Consider the following 26,746-nt stretch of genomic DNA (forward strand, 5'->3'; position numbering starts at 1 on the left):
CCAAATACCTGCTCCTTGACATGAGCTTGAGAACTGTTTTAGTTTACAAAACTGAGCAAAATGTACAGAGTTTGCATGTTCTGTCTTGTTTCATCACCCTACAACACACAGTTTCTACTCTCTTTAAGATCAACTTGCTTTTGTGCTTATTCATATAATCAATGATCCAATTAAAGTCCAGTGTTCATGTTATGGTCCAGTCTTGGTGTTATTCCTTCTGTGGGTTTGGACAAATGTATAATGAAATATATCTACTGTTAGGCTATCATTCAGAATATTTTCCCTGCACTTAAATTCCCCCATGCCCTGCCTTTCCTCTTTCTTTTTTCTTTTTTTGTACTAGAGAAAATTACAGCTGAGAGATAAAATAATTGTCTAAGGGTCACAGAGCTAAACAAGTTTGGGTCTGTTTTGCCTGCCTACAATCTGTGCTCCTGACTCCTACATAAGGCTGTCTGATTCATTACAGTTACTGAATCATTTAGAGAAGCCTAACTTTGTAGGACTCTTGTTATCGCTTCTAACATTATGAAAGTACATGTATAGAAAACATCATTTTACTGTGCTTTCTTGCATTGAAAAAAATCTGTGAAAACTTCAGGGAATTTTAGAATTTTTATTATTGGGTATATGATGATACTTTTGAATTGAAGAGGAATTACTGAGTGAAGTGGCATTTGTTATATATAATGAAGAAATTGTATGGTCATTTGGTTATCACTAACTGCCTATGGGAGACACTACAAGTTAGGTACTGTCTGCTAAGATGATAAAGGCATGAAGGATGGATCATTGTTTTAATGACTGAATGAACAAAAGGACAAATGGGTATGGAGCAGTAAGTCAAAGCTGTATGGATTGTAGCAGATTAGGTCGATGGTACAACTTAGACTTTGAAAAATTGATCTCCTTTACAATGATTTTAAATATACATGTGAAGTAGAAAGCATGTGAACCTACATAGAGTGGACAAGAGAAAGCAGATAAGATCTTTCCTCTTTTCTCAGGACAATGGCCTCTGGACACCATCCAGTGCCCTGGAGCCCCTCAGAGCAGCACAGGAAGGTTCTACTCCTGCCCTGGCCATTCTTCTGTGTTATCTGCAGGCCATTGTGGCCCAGAAATGTGAAATGTGTTGTTTCAGAATCTGTGTGGGTTATAATACTGTTTCATGAAAAACCAATCTATTTGTCTCTCCCTATTTATTATTTATATCCTTGTGAATAGAATGATAATATTTACTTTAAAAGGCAGCTAGGAAAGTGACCTAGCTCTAGATTAAATCTTGCATTGTCAGAGTCTTAGTCCTGAATGATAGGAGCAATGATAAGCTGTAGCTGTTTGTGATACAACACATTATTTATTTCTTCATATATAAGGTGGGCAATTAGGACAAAATGATCTCAAGCACTAGAGTGGCTGTGATTCCGATTAAGGAGAAAGAAGGAGTGAAGAAGATGATTAAAGGGAGAAAATAAAATAGAAAATAACCATACTGTTTCCTGAAAGCTGCCTTGTGCTGTTGGTTTCTGGGAAACCATTAATTTTTTTTTTCTTTTTTTTTTTTGTCTTCTTTCCATGCCTCTGCTTTTGGATCTCTTTGATGGACTTCCCCTCACATTCTGTGCTTCTGCTCTTCTTGCTTTCCATGGTTCTGACCTTTGTCTTCTCACTTTCTAAGTTCTCCTCGGTCCTGCTCATTTAGATATAAAGATACACTTTTCCTCCACGGTGACTACCATGTTAGTCTGCTGCATTTTGGGCTAGGAAGTGAGCATCCCCCAGTCCACTCGTGCTCTGTGGCTGAATCGCACTTTTTCTCTGTTTTTTTTCAAGGGTCGTAAGAGTGAGGCTGAAAAGTTCTTCTTGAAGGCTATTGAGCTGGATCCCACCAAAGGAAACTGCTACATGCATTATGGTGAGTGGCTGACAGTGTTCTCTGTGTTCACTATTTATGTTGTTGTGAGATTTGGGTTTCCCTGGCCAAGAGCAGTTTGAGAGGAGATTGACTTTGTTGTTGGAGATTAGCCTCATGCTACATTCTTACCTCCTGTTCAAAATGTTCAGATTAAGAGGGCTATGCAGAAGAGTTTCCTTTAGTACCTTTCCTAGGTTCCAATGGAGAAGTCAGTTTCACCATTGTCTCTTTGAAGTGGAATGTGGAGTTCAAATGAAATCTCTACAGGAAAACATCTAGCTCTGTGATGCATAATGTGTAATAATGATTTTAACTTTCTTTTCCTTCTAAATGGGAACGTGTTGCTCGTTGAGCATGCCATTTTGAAGTTTTAAAGCTCACATTCGGGCCTCAAAATCTTGCCTTCTGAAACATGTGGATGTACGCTAGCCTATAAATGCCTGTGTGCAGCCAAAGATAAGCTGTAAAGGATATAAAGAATGTCAGTCTCATTTCATTTAGCCCTTGCCTTAATCATTCCAGAATGAGCTTACAAAATAGCGCTGTCACCCTCTGCTCTATCATTACTAATGAGTCATGTGTTTAGTGAAGCAAAGTGTATAGCTGGTTTGGTGTTTGGATAAGATGTGCATGTTTCTACCAGATTTGCCACTGGAATGAATGGCTTTCAAGTAGTCCGCCCCCCCAAAATTAACTTTTGCTGATCCTTTGAAAAAACAATGCCTTTGGTACTCTTGGCCTTGATGTGTTAGTTATTATGAAGTAGTAAACTTAAAAGTGGATGGAAATTAAATCTTAAGGACATAAAGTTAATATGGTTATATAATATTTAATTTCTTCCCTGAGTTTCCAGCTAGTAAAAATAAATCAGTGACAGGCTGTAAGTGTAGAAAAATGGTAATAGTAAAATGAAGGAAACACTTAACCAGCCACAAGGGATTTTTAAATGTATATTATTGTGTATATATGTTTATAAACCCAGGATCGTGATGCTTTATCTTTTCAGCGTAATGTAGAATGCAATCTAACACAAACCACACTGCACAACCACCCTTGTTTGAGTTTGACAGTGCAGTTTTATTGCTGAGCTAAGATACAAGTCAACTAATCTGAGTTTGTTGCAGAATTTAATTTTTATGAATTTTACTATATAAAGTACTTAGAATTAGCATTTTCTCATGCCTATTCTCATGGGTACCCTTGCTGTGCACTGGGGTAGTTTCCTGATTATTTTCCCTCAATGTTAGATGACCTCTTGTCAATGCATTTTATAAAATAGTTTTTTTTTTTTCCTGTCTCAGTGCCTTTACTTCTTTGCCTTAAACTAACCCTACATATTTCATGTTCTGAGCTTCATTCCCATAAATTATTCTGTGTACACAGCATTCTTACACTCAATTTCTTTAAAGTTCATCATTGCTGCATTTGCATTGCAATTGAAAAAAAGCACTATTGTATTAATTTTAAGAGACTGCCCCCTTATTATTCTGGCATTCTTTGCCTAGTTGCTTTTTTTTAATATTTATTTATTTATTTATTTACTTACTTACTTACTTGAAAGGCTGAGTTACAGAGAAGCAGAGGCGGAGAGAGAGAGAAAGGTTTTCCATCCAGTGGTTCTCTCCCCAAATGGCCACAATGGCTGGAGCTGGGCCAATCAGAAGCCAGGAGCCAGGAGCTTCTTCTGGGTCTCACTTGTAGCTGCAGGGGCCAAAGGACTCGGGCCATTTTCTGCTTTCCAGGGTCATAGCAGAGAGCTGGATCAGAAGAGGAGAAGCCAGAACTCGAACCAGCGCCCATTTGGGATGCCAGCACTGCAGGCAGTGGCTTTCCCCATTAAGCCACAGTGCCAGTCCCGCTATTTTTTTTTTTAAATAGTATTTTTTTATTGCATCATGCTTCTAAACTTTTTTCCACCCAGTGTTGGTGGTAGGATGTATTTCTCCTATGAGAATTTTTTGGACTTAATTCAACAGAAAGTGCAACAAATTCTTTATATTGTACGTTATTTGGAAAAGAGTGATGACACATGTCTTTAAATGTATGTGTGAAAAATTGATTCTTCCTAGTACCCCTGGATTGTTTCAAATTTTTTGGCAAATACACATTATTATAAAAACATTTATTTTCCAAGGGGGTGGAAAATAATTAAGTACAATCTTATGAAATTTATAAACTTGAATATATTTGGCTATTTTGGAGTCAGAAATGCAAAGAACTCAAAATGAGGCACCAAAAAGAGCTCCATTGAAACAAATGAATCTACAAAGGGGAGCCCCTGAGTGCTTCATAATCCGTGCTCATCTTGTAAACATTTGTATATTTAGGGGAGTGTGGGTGATTTTCACTGGGAGGAATCCATTGGAAATCACTGGATTTTGGAACTGTGCTGAGATTTGTCCCCCGGGTCTATATGTGGGAGACTTTGTCCTCCATGGTGTGCTGTTGAGGTAGTGGGACTTTGAAGAGGTGAGACCTACTGGGAGGCCATTGGGTCACTGTGTTTGCGCCCTTGGAAGAGAATAAAGTAGTTCTCAGAGAAAGCTTGAGTTACTTCTCGTAAGAAGGTTGTTATGAAAGAATAAGTCTGACCACTCCCCAGTCTCTCTGGCTGCCTGTTTTGTGATGGGATCCACCGCCCTGTGATATAGCTAAGGGGGCTATCCCAAGAATGGCACCGTGCTGTTCAGACATTTTGCCTCCTTACCCAGCCTAACCTTTTCCTTCTAGTAACAGAAAAGGAAGAAACACAAACTGGAAAACTTCTTTTAAAGTTGACATAGCCCTCTGTTGTACAGAAAAATGGACAGAAGCCTAAAGAAATGGAGTTGACTTTCCAAGTCAGTTGTAGGAGATTTGGGTTTGGGTCCCTTGATTATTGTGAATTCTTTTTATTCAATTTACTTTATGACATTTGTAGATATCTAAATATTTTTGAGCGGTGGTCCCATTAGTGTGCAGTTTTAGAATGTCAAATTCACATAAATCATGACTTAGCTTAAAATTCTTAGGTAAGAGACTGTTCCTTTTATATTTTTTAAATGTATTTGCATAGGTTTATTCTGTTTTCACAAGTGAGTGGCGCTTTGTAGGAGCTAGGATGATGTCATCTTCCGACAGTGATGAGGTGGAAAATGAGGTACTTTTTCAGACAAGCATCTCTGAGAATGTGGATTATCAGACTCTAAATATAAACTGCCAGAGCAGGGCTCACACAGAAGAAATAGACTTGAAAGATCTAAGGCAAGAACATGGTTTTGCTCACAACAAAGTAGGCTATGGACTGGAGCTTATTTAAAAAGATGGGAAAGTGGGAAGAAATGCAGCCTCACAGGAAACAGAAGTGAAGCCCCCAGAGCTTTGTTGATCAAGCTTAAGGGATTTGCATTTTATTTGGAAGCATGGAATGAACAACATAAAGAAGACAGGATTAGGGAAAAGTCAGCGAGGAGCAAGGAAACCACTTTAGGGAACTATTGCTGTATTTTAGGCATGAGACAATGATGGCTTAGACTTGGGAGTGGCTGTGGGAATGGAAATACTTGTAACAAAATTGTATGTTTACCTCCTTTAGATGATTCAAAGATAATTAAGAATAGGGAAGAGCTGTTTTTCATTTTTGTACCGTCAATATCTAGCATCTGGCCATAATCACAGTAGTGTGCAGTTGTTTATTGAGCTCAGTTAGGAATATTCTCCATTGTAAAACTGGATCTGTGTCACAGAATTCACTGAAAGGATATTCCCCATGTTTTTACTATTTCTTGTCAAAGAAAATATGTACTATGATTCCCATTTCAGTTCCTTGCCAACTTACTGATTATATATATTCATAGAATATTTATGCCCACAGATTAACAACATGTCAACTGCTTGAAAATCAATGTTTCAGTGAATTCTATGCTTTTGAGTCTTAAACATGTTTTTGCAAACTCCAATGAGAATATCCAAGTGAAAGAGCTTTGTTGAATGAGAAGTTCATTCTTTGGGGCAATTATATGCTTTTAGCTTGCTTGTCAATAATACAAGTGACAGGGAATATACCCGGAAGTTGAGAGGGATTTATGCTAATTCATATTGGCTATGATAGTGATTAGAAGATGATATTTCAAATTGCTACCAGTTTCTTTATTTTGAATCCACTTGTTTTGTGTCTGGGCGAAGGAATTGCATTGCAGATCCTCCCACCCCCCACCCCCAGCCCCCACCCCCGCCTTTTGGTCAGATTGCATTGCAAGAAGTAATACCAAGTTGGTTTATAAAGTTGGGGCAGTAAGTAAGTTAAATGTTGCGTTGTATGGTATTTGTAATCCTGAGATTCGGATTCCTCATCTAGGAAGTGAAAAGCTTGATGGAGTCTCTCAAAATGTTTTCCAGTACTCCTAGTTCATGTTGGTAATAGAAAGCCCATTTTCACTGTCCTTTTATAAAATGATTTTAACAATGTATAGAAAATGGATTTCAAACTACAGTAATAATAATAGTGTAGTATTGTTGTATTCATATGTCTTCAAGCTTAGGTTATTCCATACCCATATGAAGCAAATCCTTAAATTTTTCTGGAATATGGTTTTTAAATCTCAAAGGCAAAAAAAAATCTCAAAGGTAAGGATTTAATGTCTTATGTGGACCTGTAATTAAAGGGATTCTGTTGGATTCCCCGTCTCCAATAGAAGCTTCCACCAATAGAAGGAGGGTAAAGACAAAAAGTCTTCTAGAAAATCATTTTTCAGGTGGAAAATATTTTAAGTCTTTTCTTCTTCAGGCTCATAGCAGTGACTTTAAGGTCCATTGAAACAATTTCAATGCATAAATATTTATTAAAAGGTGCCTACTACATATAAATTCTAGCAGGTGATAGTTTATTAGATACTCAAGATAAAAGCATAAAGAATTGAAAGGGAACAGATTATGACAATTGCTACTAAGAAGAAGAGCAAGATCTTATGTGGACCTTGGATGGTTTCTTTCATTCTGTCTCTTAGCTCTGAATTTCTAAGAGTAAAGCCTGTTGCCCCATTTTCATTATTGATAATCTCTTTGGGTGATGTTACTCATTTCCAAACATTCATCTGTGGTGAATGGTAAGTGCTGGATCTCAGCCCTACAGCCTCTAACAGTGTTTATCAAGCACCAGGCCATATGTTGGGATACAGCAAGGAAAATATGAGCTCCAACACACTGTAAACATAATGATTGAATTATCATTGATTTTTGAAAGGCAAAATGGTATCATTGGATGGATCTAGACAAAGGGAGTTTAAGGTAGGGAAAATATGCCTGATGAACTCACATTTAAGCCATATTTGAATGGTGAGTAGGAGCTTAACAAATAAAAATATGGAAATGAGGGCATATGATAGAGAACAAGAAAGCAGAGAAACTAAAGACAGAAGGCATAGTATATGCCAGGGAAAGAATTCAAGGACAGAATTAAGATGACAGCCAGAAGCTAAGAGGAGAAATATTCTGGCTTCATAAAAGGAGGAAGGTCCAAATTATCAGAGCTGCCGGATATGAAATAACTTCATTGAAGATTTTCAAGTGTGTGTGTGGTGGGGGGAGGGCTGGGGCTGTATGAGAACATTAGAAAACCCTAGCATTGGGAATAGGAAGAGAGTTGCAATAAGGATTATCTTCCTTATGGCACAGAGAATCAGTTATTTTGTTATTCTTCCTGTTGAGCCCACAAAAGTATAGAAATTTTAAGAACTATAATTATCAGCATTACAATTGTTTGGCTTTGCTGTCAATTATAGATTCCCAAAACCTTGCCAGATACTCAATATTTTCTTCCTGATCTTTTTTGATCATCATGTAACCCCTATGAGTTAGGATTAGATTCCAGTTACATTTAACCGAGAAATGGGAAGTTCAGAATATTAAGTGATTTCCTGGATCAGAAAGTTTCAAAGTAATTAGTGAAGAAATAACTTGAAACACACAGCTCTTTGAACTTTTAACTCCAGACCTTGTAGTGTTAATATTATGCTGTTTTTCTCGAGGATGGTTTATATACTATTTAAGTTTTAATTTAAAAGGTAGGCACTGGAGGAAATTGATAAAATAGTAGATTTGATCTTTTATCAGTGAACACTGGAAGCAGAGGCTTGACTAGCTAATGAGATGAATTTGAAAGGAGCCAGTAGTTATTATTTTATTATTCAAAATTAAGCTAGTTAGAAGACAGCAATGACATGAGATTGACTCTGGTATAATTTCACTTTTATGTTCTTAGAAATGGAGTCTGTTTTTAAGTTAACTGATGAACGAACATAGGGTATTGCCTTGATTAAAAATGAAAATATATTTTGTATGTATCTCTGCAAAATTACCTTGAGGTTACACTTAGGTGAAGTGTTTAAGACCAAAACATTTTTTTCAGTATCATTATTTATTTTCCTTTTATTTGCTCATATGACAGCAAAAGCAGCTCATTAGTATTGTTCCAAATTATTTGATTCCTCACCCAGGAATTTTTATTTTAAAATTTCCTTTTAAAATATGCCTATTAAGTTCATATAATTTAATCTTCATACCTCTCTGTAATTTATAAGATATTTTTCAAATCCTTTTAGGGTTAAAACTTTGTGATTATTAAAATTGGAAGAGAAAGAGACCAAGTTTTATAGTTAAGAATGGGACCAGCAGGGGTTGGCGCCATGGCTCACTTGGTTAATCCTCCACCTGCAGCGCCGGCATCGCATTCTAGTCCCGGTTGCTCCTTTTCCAGTCCAGCTTTCTGCTGTGGCCAGGGAGGGCAGTGGAGGATGACCCAAGTGCTTGGGCCCCTGCACCCTCATGGGAGACCAGGAAGAGGCACCTGGTTCCTGGCTTCGGATCGGCAAAGGGCCAGCCATTGCGGCGGCCATTTGGGGAGTGAACCAATGGAAGGAAGACCTGTCTCTCTGTCTCTCTCATTCACTGTCTATGACTCTACCTGTCAAATTTAAAAAAAAAAAAAAAAAAAGAGAGAGAGAGAGAGAGAGAATGGGACCAGCATTGTGATACAGCAGTTAAGGCACCACTTGTGACCCTGGGATCCCATGTTGGAGTGCTAGTTCAAGTCCTGGCTACTCTGTTTCTGATCCAGCTCCCTGCCAAAGAACTTGTTCCCCTGTCACCCTCACTCACTCACTCTCTTTGTCACTCTGCCTGTCAAATAAATGAACATTTTTTAAGAAAGTTAAGAATGAAGGAAAAATTAAAGGACTAGCATATTTTCAAAAAAAAGAATACAGTTAAATGAAAAACAATAGAGTTAGAGAATAATTTGCATAAAAATAAAAGATCACTTAAAACAGTTTAATTACCATTAACTGGTACTTAAATTTTGGGTAATTTGCACTGATAGGAGACACTCTATAAAACATAAGGGAAACAGAATGCAAAGACTAAGGCACCCGTCCCATTTTAGACAGAGCACACTTGATGTTTGTATTCATTTTAAAATTTCTATAATGAGAACACAACTTTAAAGAAGGCATATGTATTTTAGCAAAATGTGAGAAACACTGTCCATCTATTGTTCAGGTAGACAGTGGAAATGATAGCAGGAAAATTTATTATAGTAACCAAACTATTATCCAACATTATTTAATAGAACTCAACATGTAAACATTTTTTAAAACAAAATTATTTATTTATTTATTTGAAAGGCAGAGTTAGAGGAGATGGGGGGAGATGTGTTTTCTCTGCTGGTTCACTCCTTAATGGCCACAATGGCCAGGGCTAGGACAGGCTGAAACCAGGAGCCTAGAATTCCATCTGTGTTCTCACATAGCAGGATTCCCAGTACTTGGGCACCTTCTACTGCTTTACCAGGTGATGTAAGAGGGCTGGATTGAAAGTGGAGATGCCAGGCTTCAAAGCAGCATTCATATAGAATACCAGCATAGCATGCGGTGGCTTAACTCATTGTGCCGCAACACCAGTCCCCACGTGTCAAGCTTCAAAACATAAAAAGTAAGCAGGAAATGGATTAATAAGTTGAGTAAGCCATTTTTTATGAATTTCTTATCCAACACTCTATTTCTGTGATGAATTTATTACCGGAGAACTGCAGGGTCCTTGTTTTCACGCAAGAAAGAATTCAGGTGTGAGACAGAAAGTGGAAAGCAAATAGCAAGGTTTATTAGGGCAGGGACATCCCTAAGAACGGATGGGCACCTCTCCAGACAGAACCTGAGAGAGAGTGCCCAGTCGCTCAGACTGGGGGAGAGGGAGGTTACATGGTTGGGTGGAAGGCCAGGCGGGCGGCTCAGCAGAGAGGCAGAGCATGCAGTTTGGTTGAGGCCTGGGGTCTTTAAGGGGATCAGTCTTGCCTCCCCACCTCTGCTCCTCCTGGAACAAAGGACTTTTGGGATGTAAATACGAAAAATTCCTATCTGAATTTCCCCCCTGAAGTTATCAGACAGGAGGAAGCCTGGCTGGCTGGCGTGCCCTGTTAGAGGAAGGATGGGCAGGACCCCCTGGAAGATCGGTAGGATGTTTGAAGTGCAGATACTGTGCTGCACCTGGAAGGTTATCAGGGAGAAGGGGCGGGACCCCTACCTGGCAGGTTATCAGGCAGAAGGGGTAGGGCAGGATATTTCAAGTGCAGATACTGGGCTGCCCATGAAAGGTTATCCGAATGACTTTGAGATGCCTATGCTGGACCTAGAGGTCTCCTTAGGCCTTTGTCACAGACACATAAACTCATATCTGACTTCCTACCTAATAAATTCATCAGATATAATAATAGTATTGAAAGGAGCCAAGAGCCACCATAGAAAAATGGGGCTCCTGAGACAAACCGTTCCAGAGACGGCCTTGGGAAATGGGGAGTAAACCGGTTCACAGAGAAAGCAGTCAGCTACTGACCAGAGATACGCAGAACACCTGCCTTGTAGATAAGCCCCCTTCCCTACGCTTGCTCAAGGTTAACTAAGAAAGTTACAAGGCACGTAGCAACCTACTCCTGTCTCCTAGAAACCCCCTCCCCTAATGTATCCCTTTGACCTAGTACTTTTCCACCGACATTAGCACTTCAGACTGCCATACAAGGCCTGCTACTGAAAATTATCCAATGAACTTACGCCAGCCTATAATATGTTAATTTTGTGGTTTTGCCCTTTAAAAGCTGTGTGAGATAGCTGCTCGGGGCTCCTCTCGCTTGCTTGCTGCTTGCAGCAGTAGAGGGCCCATTTGTACAAATGAAATAAATTACCTCCTGTTCTATTGCATCGTCTGGTCCGGAGTCTGTGTTTCTGGGGTCGTCACAAGAGGACACCGCTTTTGGGGTCCTACATATGGGGGCTCGTCCGGGATTTGGGGGACCCCAGACTCCCACACTCCATCGGCCAGACGGAGGTAAGTTTGCTTATTTGTGTATTATTGTAACTGTGGTTTGTACTGTTTGTTCTTGTCTGCCAGGACGACGTGGAATCCGTCCTGGGGCGCCTGTACAGGCTCAGTACTGACTGGACCAAAGGGGAGACAGACGTGTCGTGAGGCCCCTGGTCCAACCCTGGAGGACGCTCCAGTGGTGGTCTGGGAAGGAGGGAAAGAGAGTGTTTCCCTTCTTCAAAGGGAGAGCCTGGCCAAACGGCCGCTCCCTTCTGAAATTCTGGTTTTGGTTTTGTCTCGGTCTGTTGCTGCGCGGCTTGTGATTTCAGACGTGTCCTGAGACCCCTGGTTCAACCCTGGAGAATGTTCCAGTGGTGGTCTGGGAAGGAGGGAAAGAGGGAATTTCCTTTCTTCCAGGGGAGAGCCTGGCCAGACTGCCGCTCCCTTCTGATAGTTTCGGTTTTGTCTCGGTCTGTTGCCACGCGGCTTGTGATTTATGTTCTGTGTGTCACTGTTTTTGTTGTCCTTTATCTCTTACTGTCTCCCCCATCTGTTTTTATTGTTGTGTTTGATTGCTAGATGTATACTTGTATGAAAAATGTGTATTGTATTCTTATGATGTGTTAATTATGTCTACCTCTCAATGCAACTCTAGGGCCAAATGTAAGGACAAATTTTTGGGCTGGAGAGGCTTGTACCTGGATTTGGCTCTGGTAACCAAGAAACTTTGCTGCCGAATGACCTTCTCCTGCTCCTTGGGAGCCTGGCCAGTTCCCGGGGAGGAGGATAAAGGAATGTTTTCTGATAAACGGGTGGGCATGCTTCATGTCTCGGCTCTCTGGCCAAGACCCGAGATGGGACGCACTGCTTGCCTAAAATCTTGGCAATGAGCCACCCTTGTCCTTGGAGGCTTTAGGGGGGAGCCGGAGCAAGCCTCTGTTGCTGCTGTTTCATCCTGGGGGAACACGCAGTCAAGCTGAATGTTAAATGTGCCCATAATGATTACATGATCAATTGGCTACTGTGATTGAGGTGTTCTGTGACAGTCCCTTTAATAAAAAATTAACAAAATGGATTAATAACAGGACATTCAGGACCTGACGCTCTGCTTGGTATGTCATTACAAAAATCATCAAGGAGGGCTATGCCTGATAAATGAGGGTGCTATAAATGTGGGCAACAGGGACATGTACAAAAATTGTCCAGAAGTCAAAAATCAAAATAAGGCTCTTCCTGGGATTTGCTTCCAGTGCTAAAGGGAAAGGCATTGGGCCAATAAGTGTCACTCCAAAACTGATAAAGAAGGTAATTCATTAAAAAACAGAGTTCAGGAAACTGGAAGCGGGGCCAGCCTCAGGCCCACCCTACAGGGATCAGTGGACCATCTTGCTATAGTATCATTAAAGCAATGGAGCCATGTTTATTGCAACATTCTGTTAATCTATGCTCCTTTACCATCTTTCCTGTAAATAATTTTAGTGTGCACTACAAGGCTTGCAGCGTATTTCTTGCAGATTAAAAGTAACTAAGTCTGTGCACAGCAGACAGCTAAAAAGTAATTTACTGTCACAAATTGGCGTAGTTGGCAGGATCTACAAGTATGCAAAGCAATGCCTTTCTTTAAAAGAAAAACTGAAGTTGCATGTGTAACCTGTGATGTTCCTGGCTGAAAAGACCTTCAGTTCGCCTCTTTGGTGAAGGAATGGGCTCTCTGCTCAGAATCGAGTGAGAATTGGGATGGCAAGTTACAGAGTGCACAGCCTCCACAAGTTATTGAGGTTTTGCTATCAGTGCCGGTGGAAAAGGGGGATGAACTATAGACTTTGGGGAGGTGAGAATAAATTTTGTTATCTGCATACTGATGCATGTGTAAGCAATTGGAAAAATAAATACAGGATAAATATAAATTGAGAAAAAAAAAATGCTGTCCTTTAGAGTCAAACTGCTAGGTAGTAGTAAAAAAATTATATCAAGCTCCTGTACTGCTGCCAGGGCCAACTAAGGTTATTCAGTGTAAACAATACAGAATTCCAGGTGGATATGAGGAAATATCTAAAACAGTAAAAAAAATTATCTTAGTGCTGGAGTGATGATTCCCATAATCACTAAAAGGAATTATCTAATTTGGCATGTTAAGAAATCAGATAAAACCTGAAAAATGACTGTGGATTACAGGGAATTAAACAAAGTTACTCTCCCATTGACTGCTACAGTCCCAGATACCATCATTTTAATGTAAAAGGTCACAAACATAAAAGCGTGTTCTTGATAAGAAAAGTTAAAAAAAAAAAAAACTTTTAAAAGGATATGATTTGTAAAAATTGTTTATCTTAATGGCTGGTTTATACTGGAATGAAAAAAAAGGGGGAGGGAGAAGAGAAAGGTTTGAGCAAGTTACAGAAGGTGTGAAAAAGTCGCAAAATGTTATAAAAAAAAATCTTTGGTTATTTTCTTTGACATAAAATCAAAATCTGATCCTCTGTTAGAACAATGAGTTAAAGTAATCTATTATGTTCTCTTGATGTCTCTGTTAAATTCTAACTGCTTAAAAACAGCTGTAAAAAGAGCAATGGTGAAATGGAGGGATCCTATCACCAATCAATGGAATGGACCTGATCCGGTACTGGTATGGGACAAGGGCTCCTAAGGGATGGGTTTTTCCATGTAACCAACATGCCCTTCTGCAATTGCTCCCTGGGCCGTGTGGCCCTGATGCTAACATCTGTATTTACAGCAGCGGATAGAGCACGTCAGTGGTGTGCTTTGCCTGAAGACTACAATAACAACGTCATCCTAATAGGAGAGGACACTGCCCTTGCCATGGCTGCATCAGTAGTAAGTGTTCCTGGACTGGCTTTTAGAAATAATCGTGGACTATAAAGGCTTACATGTTTGGTGACCAAAGCAATCAATCTTACTGCTACTGTGCTATCCAATATAGCCAAAGAATTGGATCAAGTTCACTCAGGAATGCTTTTAAGCCATGCAGCTAACAATTACTTGCTGTTAAAAAGATCATTTAAGTTGTAAACCTGTACCTGGGGGATATTGCTTTAACATTACTAACAATGTGCCACATATAGAGTCTGTTATTGATAAACTTAAGAGTAAAATACAACATATGTTTATTACTAACCCACTATTCATTTGAAGGGTTTCAATGGATTCATTGGTTATTAATGTTGGCTGGACTGCTACTGCTTTTCCCACTTTGTATGGGATGTCTTCCGTGTGTTCTGCATTTTATGCTGACTTCCCTATAGTATGAATGGACTGAGATTCATCATTTAAAACTTCGTACCAAGCCTCCTTTGTAATCAAAATAATTGATATTTGGCTGTATGTTTCATCTCTCACCTAATGTTGGGCTGGAATGGTACTCAAAGACGGGTAAGACGCTCAGCATCCTGTACCAACCTAAGACAGGGCTCTAGGCCAAGCTGCCAGAGTTACCGATGACGGGTAAGGACAGAGATGACTGAGGGCAACCTAAGACAGAGGCCATTCTCAATTTAATAAAAAAAGGGGAAAATGTAGAGACCCATGGCTGGCCATGGGCCCACATGCTAAGGCCTGGCTTGCTGATCATTGGCATTAGTCCTCACGCAACAGTACCAAGCCCTGGCCACCAGTGACCGTATTAAAACCCCTCATTAACGGCACACAATTTTAAGATTAAAATTAGTTCAAAGAGAAAATGGGGGAATGAAAGGAGCCAAGAGCCACCATAGAAAAATGGGGCTCCTGAGACAAACCGTTCCAGAGACGGCCTTGGGAAATGGGGAGTAAACCGGTTCACAGAGAAAGCAGTCAGCTACTGACCAGAGATACGCAGAACACCTGCCTTGTAGATAAGCCCCCTTCCCTACGCTTGCTCAAGGTTAACTAAGAAAGTTACAAGGCACGTAGCAACCTACTCCTGTCTCCTAGAAACCCCCTCCCCTAATGTATCCCTTTGACCTAGTACTTTTCCACCGACATTAGCACTTCAGACTGCCATACAAGGCCTGCTACTGAAAATTATCCAATGAACTTACGCCAGCCTATAATATGTTAATTTTGTGGTTTTGCCCTTTAAAAGCTGTGTGAGATAGCTGCTCGGGGCTCCTCTCGCTTGCTTGCTGCTTGCAGCAGTAGAGGGCCCATTTGTACAAATGAAATAAATTACCTCCTGTTCTATTGCATCGTCTGGTCCGGAGTCTGTGTTTCTGGGGTCGTCACAAGAGGACACCGCTTTTGGGGTCCTACAGTATAAACACTGAGTTCTTCTGTGTCCTCAGAAATTCATTTAGCATCTCATTCAATCCCCACAAAATTCAGATGGAGAGGGTACTTGATTGTGCCCATTTTATAGCTGAAGACAATGAAGTCACCAAGAAGTAAAATCAATACCTAAGCTTTCCCTGCTAGTCAGGAATAAACTGATAACAGTGCCAGTTTTGCTGTGTTGCAGTGTCATCTGATACCAACATGTACAATGCTGATAAGACCATGGTAAGATGACCCAGAAAATTCTGACCCGCCATGTTTTATTAGAGCTCTTCAAAAAACATGAATAGGATGTTATGACATGTACTAGAATCATTAAATGCTTCACAGTGTTAGAACAATTAAATAAATTCAGGTAATGCAGTAGGGTGTCCTAACTCCAAAGGCAGAATTTACATAAATCAACGGGACCATTCTAGCCATGGATGTGATCAGTAATGCTGGTGCTCTGGCAGCCAAAGCTCACTGTTGAACAATTATGTTCCTGACCAAGTACTGGCTACTTTCAGGTATATTTTTGTCATGTCAGCAATCCAACCCAGGGCAGAAATAACATTATCTGCATTTTACAGATGCATGATTGAAGATACCAAGAGTTTAAGTGGGACATTGAGTTCCCTATTACTAGTTCGTTGGCAAAGTAAGATTTGGAGCCCCATCTGCCTCTCAATCCCAAGGAAAAGTTTGTTTTTCCTTGTGCGTTCAAAGACAGTGCTGTGCTTTATTGGAACCCTGTGGGTCCTGCCTGGTGACACAGACCCTGAATGCTTTGATCACAAAGGATTGCAGGTAGTGAACCCTCAGAACTCTCATCACCATCACCATGTTCTTGAAGGCCTCAGGGAGGAAGAAGGGCAACTTGAACTTGTCAAGGCAAGGATAGAACCTGAATGGGGCAGAGGATGGCAAGGCGCCCTTTCTAATCCGACACAGTTTTACCTACACTGTCTCATTCCTTCTATTAACACAATGAGATCATCCATCTTCACTTGGAAAGGGAGGAAAGGGTGGCACAGAACAAAGAATCTTGACAGTAACCTGAGTGCCTTTACTCCAGAGTCCCACCCATGACCTTGAGCCTCTCTTAGGGAGGAGGTGAATCAACTCTTCCAACAAAAGAATTAACAAAGAAGGAAAGAAGGGCGGATTGTGCTTTAGGTACTTTTGTCCCTTTTGTCCTTTTTTTTGGGGGGGGAGGGCCTTGGAGTACAATGCACTTTTTTTTTTTAAATGTTTTTAACTAGTTCAGACTTGGCTAAGAAAAAAGGAACAGTGAAGTACAATTTACATATTTCCTTTTGAGTCTGTCTTTTTTGTATGGGGCTTAAGAAGCCACAAAGGCAAGATGATAAGAACTGAGTTTAGCTTTGCAGTGGAGAGTAGAGTGCAGTGGATGTGGCACAGAAATGGGGGTTGGAGTGAGTCACACTCAGCCCTATAGTTAACTACCTCCTTGAGCATGGTCAGCTCCTGCACCTCCGTTGCATAATTGCTACTGCCTACAGTTCTGAGGAGTCATTTATGATTTTATAAAGTAACTAGCATGTAGTGTGGACTCAGTAAATTATAACCATAGGCACTTATTATTAAAAAATATAATAAAAATGGTAATCTAGAGAATGAATCATATGGAAAAATGTTTAATAAGGTACATAAATCAGAGACATGAATCAGGGGAAGAGGAGACAGAATGAAAAACTAAGATTAAGAAAAAAGAGACTCTTTATACATCAATGTGCAGACAAAATACTGAGGAGAGGGAAATAATTGTTTGCAAGAACATTAAGAATTAAATGCCATGTTACAAATAAGGGAGTAGAGATTGCATTTAATAGCCCAAATTGTTGTTTACAAAAAGTAATGGATTTTTCTCCCTGTACGAGGGCACGCTCTCTTAACTGAGTCATCCACAGGCACTTTTCTCTATGACCACGTTCCACCCAGACTTTCACTGGAGAATTCCATGATATCATTGAGTTTTGTGTTTTGTCGGGGTTAACTGGGGGGAAAGCACATCGACACACAGACACAAACCCACACACAACTTTCTGTAGTCTTGCCTCTTTCAGATAAGGGAGCGAATGTACCTCCAGATACTTGCAGTTTCTTTTTCTACCTTCCACTTAATTCAAACAATTGTTTCTAAGGCTGCCATGTCCTGCCTTTAACTACCCCGTTCTCTGTAGACACACTTGTAAGTGAGAACCTCAGCAAAGCCCATGGAGGTGGTGGTGAGCACAGGGCGGGAGACGATGCGGAGGCTTTTCAGGAAGAGGTTGTGAGCCCTGGGCGCTTTGAGCCACTGCTCCCTGTTCTTCTTCCCACCATAATTTAGCCTCAGAGGTGCACTCCTTTAGTGACTTCAGCATCTGTGTCTGAGGCCTCTTGTCCACCGCCTGTCTTTCCTGACAAGTCCCTGGTGTGAGAACGTGCAATGTGGCACATGAGGCTCTCACCCATGAGTCTTGCAGAGGTTGTACCCTTCATCTAGTTGAGCCTTTCCCTTCGTGTTAGGGATAAGACACTGCAGGTTGTGTGAAGCCTGATGTGAACATCATCTCCTTTCTGATGCAAACGCGATCCCTGCTGAATCTGTCCCTTCTGTGTTATGAGTCCATATCGCATGCATATTCCTCTCCCTCTCTGTCCCACCCCTGCTCCACCTCTGCCCCTTTTCTCTTCAGCGCTGTTTGCCCTGCCCTAATCCCACCCTCCGTTGTGCAGTCCCCACAACTCCGCGAAGGCTTTCTGACATCTTGTAACACTTTTGGAAAGAGTCCGGAGGGAAATAAATTCAGTCAAGTGCTGCGAGCCTGCCGGACCTCTTTTGCAGTGGAGTGTGGGGCCTTCGCCTGCTGTTTCTCTAATCTCCTTTGCGTTAGACACTTTCCTTACCACCTGTCCAATTCAGGCCAAATTCTTGGTCCCTTGTTCAGCTGGGGACAGATCCACAGCCTCCCAGGCTCACAACGAGTTGCCAGATTGATCTCTTGGGTGTTGTTTCCTTGCTCACCCAGCCCACCTGTTTTTGGGCCAGTAATTTCTGCCACATTTATCACATTAGGTCTGACTCAGGAAAATGGAGCTTTTATTAACTCAGGCTGCCAAGAGCACAAAAATACAGAGCAGTAATATGAATAGGAGGGAGTGGGGGAGAGATTGGTTTTAAACAGTGAGAGCGTACCTAAACTGCCGGGGTACCTGGGACTCAGAGAAAGACTTTCTTCAAGTCAGAGGAATAACTAAGAGTGCCCCTCCATGTTTTTAGTTCTCCCAGATGTAATTACCTTGTATGAATAAGCACCTTTCCTAGCAGCGTCCCCAGTGGACAGCTAGACTGAATTTTGACCACTAATTTTGTTTTGTTTTGTTTTGTTTTGTTTTGTTTTTTTTAAGATTTATTTATTTGAATGGCAGAGTTACAGAGAGCAAGATCTCCCATCCTCTGAGTCACTTCCCAAATGTGCACAATGACTGGAGCTGGGCTGATCAGAAGCCAGGAGTCAGGAGCTTCTTCTGAGTCTCCCACTTGGGTGTGCAGGGTCGCAAGCACTTGGGACACATTAAAGTGCTTCCCCAGGCCAGTAGCAGGGAGCTGGATCGGAAGTGGAGGAGCCGGGACTTAAACCAGAGCCCGTATGGGATGACAGCACTTCAGGCAGAGGCTTAATCGACTACTGCACCAGAGCACTGGCCCCTGATGGCTGTGTTATCATCAACCTCCTCTTATCAGGAATGCATTACTCCCCTCCCTAACAGAAGGACCTCACAAAAGACTTGCTACAATTCCTCTTTAACCGCTGATCTTCTCCTTACCACTAGATATCACTATAACCAGTTAGTCCAAATATTTTACAATGGATTTTCCCTTGTTCTAGTCCCCTAAATCTTTGACAGAGTCCCCAAGTATTGATGCCTCTGGAATGCTGGTGATGTTCTTTTCCCGATCTGGCTGCTGGTTAAAAAGCTATCATCCCTTGGTGAAAATTCAAGCAATACCCATACTTGTGCACTTTAGGTAGATTCAACTTAAATTATACATTGAACAAAATCAAAACAAAAAATCAGCTCCATTCAGAAATGATGCATTTAGCTTGTGGTGCCTTGAGTGTTCCCTTATAAATTTGCATTTAAGGGTTCACCTGGAGCGCTTCAAAGGTAAGCATTGCATGTACATTTTTCCCCCCACTGCAAGAATCACATCTTGTGGTTAGTAAACACAATATGAATTTCTTGGATTGGACATATTAATTCATAGTTCTTACAATCAGAGATCATTCTTCTATTTTCACATTATAGAATTTACTGCAAAACACAATGGAGTATGACAGAAGCTAGCTAAATTAGATGAAAGTCTTCTGAAATTAGTATGTTTTGAAGGTATGATTAACATCTGGATTATTTTGCTGGGGTCCAGGAGAAATGCAGAGCTATAAAAGAAGGGCCAGCCTGTTGCTCATGTCCAGGAGATGCCATGGAAAATTCACTACGCGGGGCACCCCCGCAGTTGTCCAGTGGCCACAGCACGTAGCAGTTACTGCAGCTCTATCTATGATTGCTGTAAGGTTGAGGATGTGGGAAGTGCTCTGCTGGCGACCTATGCTGGCTCAGCTCTCGTTTGCTTTTGAAGACGAAGCAAGTAGCCATGGAGGGATGCCATTGGTAAATTCAGTCTTGCTGATAAACACATGCTTACTAACTTCTTTCTTTGTGCTGGCAAGTAAGAAAGTGAGCCACCAGGAGAGCCTTCCAGGTGGAGGGAATGGCAGGTGGAGAGGCGCTGAGGCAGAAGTCTTTGTGCCCCTGGTGAGTTGGAGGAACTGAGGCAGAAGGAGGGGAGAGCCTAGACTGTTAGGAAGTTGTGTAGGCAAATGTGAGCATTCTGGAATCAGCTGAGGGATGATGCACTCTCTCTTCCATTTTCACAAGATGACTCAAACAGCTGTTATAAGAATATCCTGTATGGTGAAGGGCAGGTAGGAGATTATTGCTGTTATCCAGGGTAAGATACTGGCTTGAGACGGGGAGGTATTGGTTGAGGTCAGACAATTCTGGATGTATTTCAGTGATTAGCTGTTTTCCCAAGAGGACCTACCTTAATGTGAACACTGTGTTCTATGTTATTTTATAAATAAGATGTGAATTTGCCTTTGCCTTTTAATATTATAGCCACATATGAATTATTTTTCCTAAAGAGAACATTACATCTATTACAGATTGTTTTAGCTCTTTAATTTATATGCATTGATTTTTCTGTTAAAGATTTATTTCTGTGTTTCAGCTTTTTAACTTTTTAAGGAATTTATTAAAACATTATATTCTCAGGATTACAGCAAATGCATGATAGTTGCTACAAAACAATTCTCATCAATTTGCATGTTAATGGTATTTTAATACAAACAGACTTGGCTTAGTAATAGAATTCTAAGAATAATGATACTTTCCTTCATCCCTCCCTCCCTCTCTTTCCCTTCTCTCTCAATTTCTTCCTTCCTATCTTCCTTCCTTCCTTAACTTTTGAGATAACTTATTTTTAAAGTTTGAATTATTTATTTGAAAGCCAGAGTTAGAAGAGGCAGAGAGAGATCTTCCAATTATTCCCTAATTGGTTGCAGGGGCCAGGACTGGGTCAGACTGAAGCCAGGAGCTTCATTTGGATCTCCCATGTGGGTCCAGGGGTCCAGGCATTTGGACTGTCTTTTACTGCTTTGCCAGGTGCATTAGCAGGGAACTGATATGAAGCAGAGCAGCTGAGATTCAAACTAGTGCTTATATGGGATGCCAGCATTGCAGGTCATGGATTAACCTGCTATGCCAGTGTCAGCTCGAGATAACATATATTCATTATTATTTGTTTAAAAGGCAGAGAGAGAGAGAGAGAGAGAGAGAGAGAGAGATTGCATAAACTGGTTCATTCCCCAGATGACAACTGTGGTTGGGGCTGGACCATGCTGAAGTTAGGAGCCTGGAACTCCAGCAAGGCCTCCCATTTGGGTAGCAAGGGACCAAGTGCTTGGACCATCTTCTGCTCCTTTCCCAGGTTCATTAGTAGGGAGCTGAATTGAAAGTGGAACAGCTGGCTCTTGAACCAGCACTCTGATACGGTATGTTGGCATTGCAGGCAGTGGTTTAACTCATTGCACCACAGCACCAGCCCCTAGATGCATTGATCTTAATAGTGAATTTCTCATGCTATTTTAGTAGGTAATGCCAGTCACATTTAATCTAGGGAGTTTATGTATAGAAATTCTATAAAGCAGTCTTTGGGCCTGTGGCTTAAGGCTGGCTTACATTTTTATGGATTTCTACTTTGTAGACCGCTTTTTAAATCCAGACATTAATGAAGGATTGATCTTCACAAGCTTGTCATCTTGAAATGTTTTTGAAATATACCAAGTGGTTTACATGATTTGGTGAATGAGAGGATTGTCCAGAGAAGAAAGGATATAACTGTGGCTGAAATGGTGAATCCAAAACTGTCAACTGGTTTCTCCCTTTCTGCATTTTAGGCTGCAGGGAGACTTCCACGCTGTCTGCAATCTATTGAAAATGCTTTGTCTTTTTAAATCATCTTGTTTCTCCCTATCCAAATTACTTCTTTTTTCCTATATAATTTCTTAACTAATTTTTTCTTTTTTTTTTTATCCTTTGATTTGAGACAGATACAGATGATGATAATTAACTTGGGAAGGGCAAATTACAAACCAAAGAAATAAAGTGTGGTAGCAACAATGCACACATGAGAACCAAATATATTTTAGTTAACATTTTTGTGGTTTCTTTATTTGCAGTTTTAGTCCATTATCAAAAACAAAGTAAGAGTGTGTTTACTGTATATGAATGAGAAATGATTTCTCAAAAATCTATTCTTTGTGAAGGATAAGATGCTTGCTTCTCCTTATTTTAAGAGTGTTAAAAGAGTAAACTTAAATTTAACGAATATGTCTTACATCAGTGGATCTTTGTATCTACACCTACATAAGAGCACTTCAGGATGTCCAGGGAGAGGTGCAATTAAAAGATGAGTTTATTTTGGTGCAAATTTTTTTGAAATTCCTGCACAGTTTTTCATAACTCACATCTTTTTTTCTCAAATATTTTGAAGACTCTTTGCAGGCATGGATTTCTACGTGTTCATCAAACTAGCTTTTCTTTTAATTCCATTTTGCATGAACTTTTAAAAGTACCTTCGTAAATGTATTCCAGTCATTCTGCTTCATAGTAAAGGGAATAGCATGCTACATGCAGTTGATTACTGGAAGAGCTCAGTCTCGTTACACAGCCTATCTTAGGTGTAATGTTTCCAGAAAAAACAAATGCTTATCCACCTCACTAATACTTAAAGTTGGCTACAAGAACAGCCCTTTCAGCATCATTCAAGAACTTGTTAAAAATGTTTATATAAGGCTCTATCCCACACCCACTGAATCTTTCTGGGTAGCCTTTTTCTTTGTTTTAGTAAGTCCTCTAAGTGATTCTGATGTGCTCAAAAGCTAGAGAGACTAATGGAAGTGGTAAGTCTTCAGCACGTCTGGCATCCATCAACATAGATGGATGCCCTCAAGTGCTTCTTCCTTTTGTTCCCTCTTTGCTTTGTAGTCCTAGTTCCATCTTGTACTACTTGCAGCATCTGATCTCTAGTAACTGCTCCTAGTCCGCAAACCTTAGAATCTCTCTCAGTCTCAGTGCAGTCCTTTAGTGAACAGCACCTATGTCTGTGTTGCTAGTATTGATCATTTCTCCAAGCAGTGATTGAGTGCCTGATTGTTCAAGTAGTTCACTTCCCAACTGTTGAATACGAGTGGACTGGGATCAACATAGCCATGTGTACTGTAAACGGAGTGGCCATATTGGGACAAATTCAGTTTATACTCTTGTTCCAGCAGAGTTAATGCCCTTCCTTTACTCTTTTATTAAATACTCTCTTGTTCAGAGAGTGAACTATATTATAGCAAGCTTAAGCCATAAGCAATTCTAACACTATTGGAAACTCTCTAAGGGAGCTTCATCGAGAAGAACATGCTTAGAGCGTAAAAATGAATGATGATTATTTATAATGGATAGGCAAGACAGAACTGGAGGTTGAGGTGGGCTAACCCTAGGGCCAAGAAACCTTAGAGGCTGAGTATTACACACAAATAGGGCTGGGAAGCAGTGGGTTACCTCTGGGAAGCGTAAGTAATTCAAAGAGGCTGTGGCCTGGTGGAACCAATAGATAAGCTAGGGAAAGAGTGATTTGAGGCAGAGTCTTCCAGAAGAGGCAAGGGAAACATTTTATTCATGATTCCCACCAATAATGTAGAATTTTAGGTTTTTTTAATAGTTATTATGAAAAAAACCAACTGAGTATGTCTTTGTTCTTCTATTTTGTCTTGGCTCAAATATACATTTGAAATGAGTCAATTCTATGTTGAATTTCAAGCAATTGATCATTGTGTAATATGACAGAATAATAATTTACTTTCAATTTCAGTTCTGATATTCAAGTTCAGTTAAAAAACAAACAATTCATACTCTACAATATTTTATGCTTTTATCATAGCCGAACACCAGTGCTGGGCTATTGAGATATATGGTCTGTCAAGAACAGAATGAGGGGAATTATGCAAATATCTAATTAATGTGTTGTGACATTGTTATTCTGAATATTAATATGATGAATGAATTCTGCTGTTATAAAATGTTTATATAGGAATTTTTTATGTCACCATTTGCAATACTAAAAATTATATATTCCCTCTAGTTTTTGTACTTTGCAAGCTTTTTACAAAGTACATGTTGCCTGACAAAGCTAAATTCAGATAAAAAATTTTATTAGAGGATGATAAAACCTATTTGATTTTATGTAATTAGTTAATGTTATTTCTTTTGTTGATCAACATTAAAGATGTAACATTGAAAGGTTTTGCCTTGGATATTGCTTGTAAACTGGCTCCTTATGTCATTGAATTGCATCACCCTCATCATATAGGTCTTTATCATAAAGCTATCTTAACCCTCTCCCTCTCCGTTACATGAAGCATTATGTATCTTTTACTTTGCAGTTTTTTACCATAATTAAAATCTCATTTTCCCTGTACAGTCAGGAATATTGAATTTTAAGAACATAACCTTTGGCTGGTGCTGCGGCTCACTAGGCTAATCCTCCACCTGTGGTGCAGGCACCCTAGGTTCTAATCCCGGTTGGGGCGCCGGATTCTGTCCTGGTTGCTCCTCTTCCAGGCCAGCTCTCTGCTGTGGCGCAGGAAGGCAGTGGAGGATGGCCCAAGTGCTTGGGCCCTGCACCCACAGGGGAGACCAGGAGAAGCACCTGGCTCCTGGCTTCGGATCGGCGCAGCGCGCTGGCCATGGCTGCCATTTGGGGGGTGAACCAACAGAAGGAAGACCTTTCTCTCTGTCTCTCTCTCACTGTCTAACTCTGCCTGTCAAAAACAAACAAACAAAAAAAGAACATAAGCTTCATTATTCAATTAATTGTCACATTTTCCTGATTGTTATATACTCTAAATTCCGGAGTTAATAGCTGCCTGAAAAGACAAAGAACGGTTGTTTTCTGCATTCTCCTTTGCTTAACTATCACATAGATAATTAATACAGGAATGTATTTATTTACGTAAATATTTTATTTTGAAGACAAGTAGCAATTAAAAATTGTGTTTTTTATATATATTTTATTTATTTATTTTATTTGAGAGGTAGAGTTACAGACAGTGAGCAGGTGAGAGAGAGAGAGAGAGAAAGGTCTTCCATCCGCTGGTTCACTCCACAGTTAGCCGAAATGGCCAAAGCTGAGCCAATCTGAAGACAGGAGCCAGGAGCTTCCTCTGGGTCTCCTATGCAGGTGCAAGGGCCCAAGTGCTTGGGCCATCTTCCTCTGCTTTCCCAGGCCACAGCAGAGAGCTAGATCGGAAGTGGAGCAGCCTGGACTAGAACTAGTGCCCATATGGGATGCCAGCACCTCAGGTAGAGGATTAACCTGTGCCACAGCGCTGGCCCCAATAATTGTGTTTTAATCCATGAAATCTATATCAAGCATAACTAACCGAAGGGTAAATTTAGCCTGATGTCTGTTATTAGATACATGTAAAAAGATATTACTTTTCACTGTGCCATGGATTATCTCATTCTTGCTGTCTTTTCTTAAAGAATATGTATTTTTTTATAAATTGCATTTATTTGAAAGAGTGACAGAGAGGGTGAGAAGCAGCAGGCAGGGACCAAGCCCAGCAGAAGCCAGGAGCCAGCAACTCCATCCGGGTATCCAGCGTGGATAACCGGAACTGAAGTACTTGAAGCTTCATCTGCAGTTTCTCAGGAGCACTAGCAGGGAGCTAGAGCAGAAGCAGAGTAGTGGGGGCTCCCCCTGATCCTCTGCTGTAAGAGGGGGGCGTCCCAAGGGGTGGTTTAACCTGCTGGACCACAACACCTGCCCCAACAATATGCATTTTAAATTTTATATCATATCTCCATATTGGTTAAATTAGCATCTATAGGAATTTCTTAAGTAATGCATTTTTCTATTTATAAATATCACTTATTTATAACTTTAAGTACTATCCTTATCCCAAAATTTTGCCTGTTTTTGAGCATGTTAGCATGTTAACAAAATGTTGAATGACAAACTCAGAAAGCAGTGTGAAACATTTTGTAGAATTTGCTAAATAATCTCCAAGTGCTGGCCTTAAAACTTTGTCATTCAGGGCCAGCATTGTGGCATAGCAGTTTAAGCCACTGCCTGTGACACCAGCGTCCCATGTGGGTGCCAGTTTGAGTTCTGGCTGCTATACTTCTTTTCTTTCTTTGTAAATATTTATTTATTTTCTTGAAAGTCAGAGTTACAGAGGAAGGAAAGGCAGAGAGAGAGAGAGGTCTTCCATCTGCTGGTTCAGTCGCCAATTGACCGCAATGGCCAGAGTTGTGTCAATCTGCAGCCAGGAGCCAGGAGCTTCCTCCAGGTCTCCCACATGGGTGCAGGGGCCCAAGGACTTGAGCCATCTTCCACTGCTTGCCCAGGCCACAGCAGAGAGCTGGATCAGAAGTGGAGCAGCCGGGACTTGTACTGGCGCCCACATAGGATGCTGGCACTGCAGGTGGCAGCTTTACCCGATACTCCGCAGTGCTGGCCCCTGCTCTGCTTCTGATCTAGTTCCCTGCTAGTGCTCCTATGAAAGCAGCAGCAGATGGCCCAAGTACTGGGGCACCTGCATCCATGAGGGAGACGTTGATGAAGCT

General features: G+C 40.7%; 1 protein-coding gene across 3 annotated transcripts in view; it reads left to right on the forward strand.

Moving 5' to 3' along the window:
- TMTC2 (transmembrane O-mannosyltransferase targeting cadherins 2) overlaps positions 1-26,746 on the forward strand; it is a 449,447-nt gene that overhangs the window by 346,311 nt on the left and 76,390 nt on the right. For all 3 annotated transcript variants that reach the window (XM_002711368.5, XM_017342005.3, XM_070051474.1), the window contains one exon: positions 1,837-1,918. In XM_002711368.5, the coding sequence (XP_002711414.1) occupies positions 1,837-1,918 (82 nt within the window). The remainder of the gene's footprint in view (positions 1-1,836; positions 1,919-26,746) is intronic.

This window comes from Oryctolagus cuniculus, chromosome 11, assembly GCF_964237555.1.
Source record: "Oryctolagus cuniculus chromosome 11, mOryCun1.1, whole genome shotgun sequence".
Classification (NCBI taxonomy): domain Eukaryota; kingdom Metazoa; phylum Chordata; class Mammalia; order Lagomorpha; family Leporidae; genus Oryctolagus; species Oryctolagus cuniculus.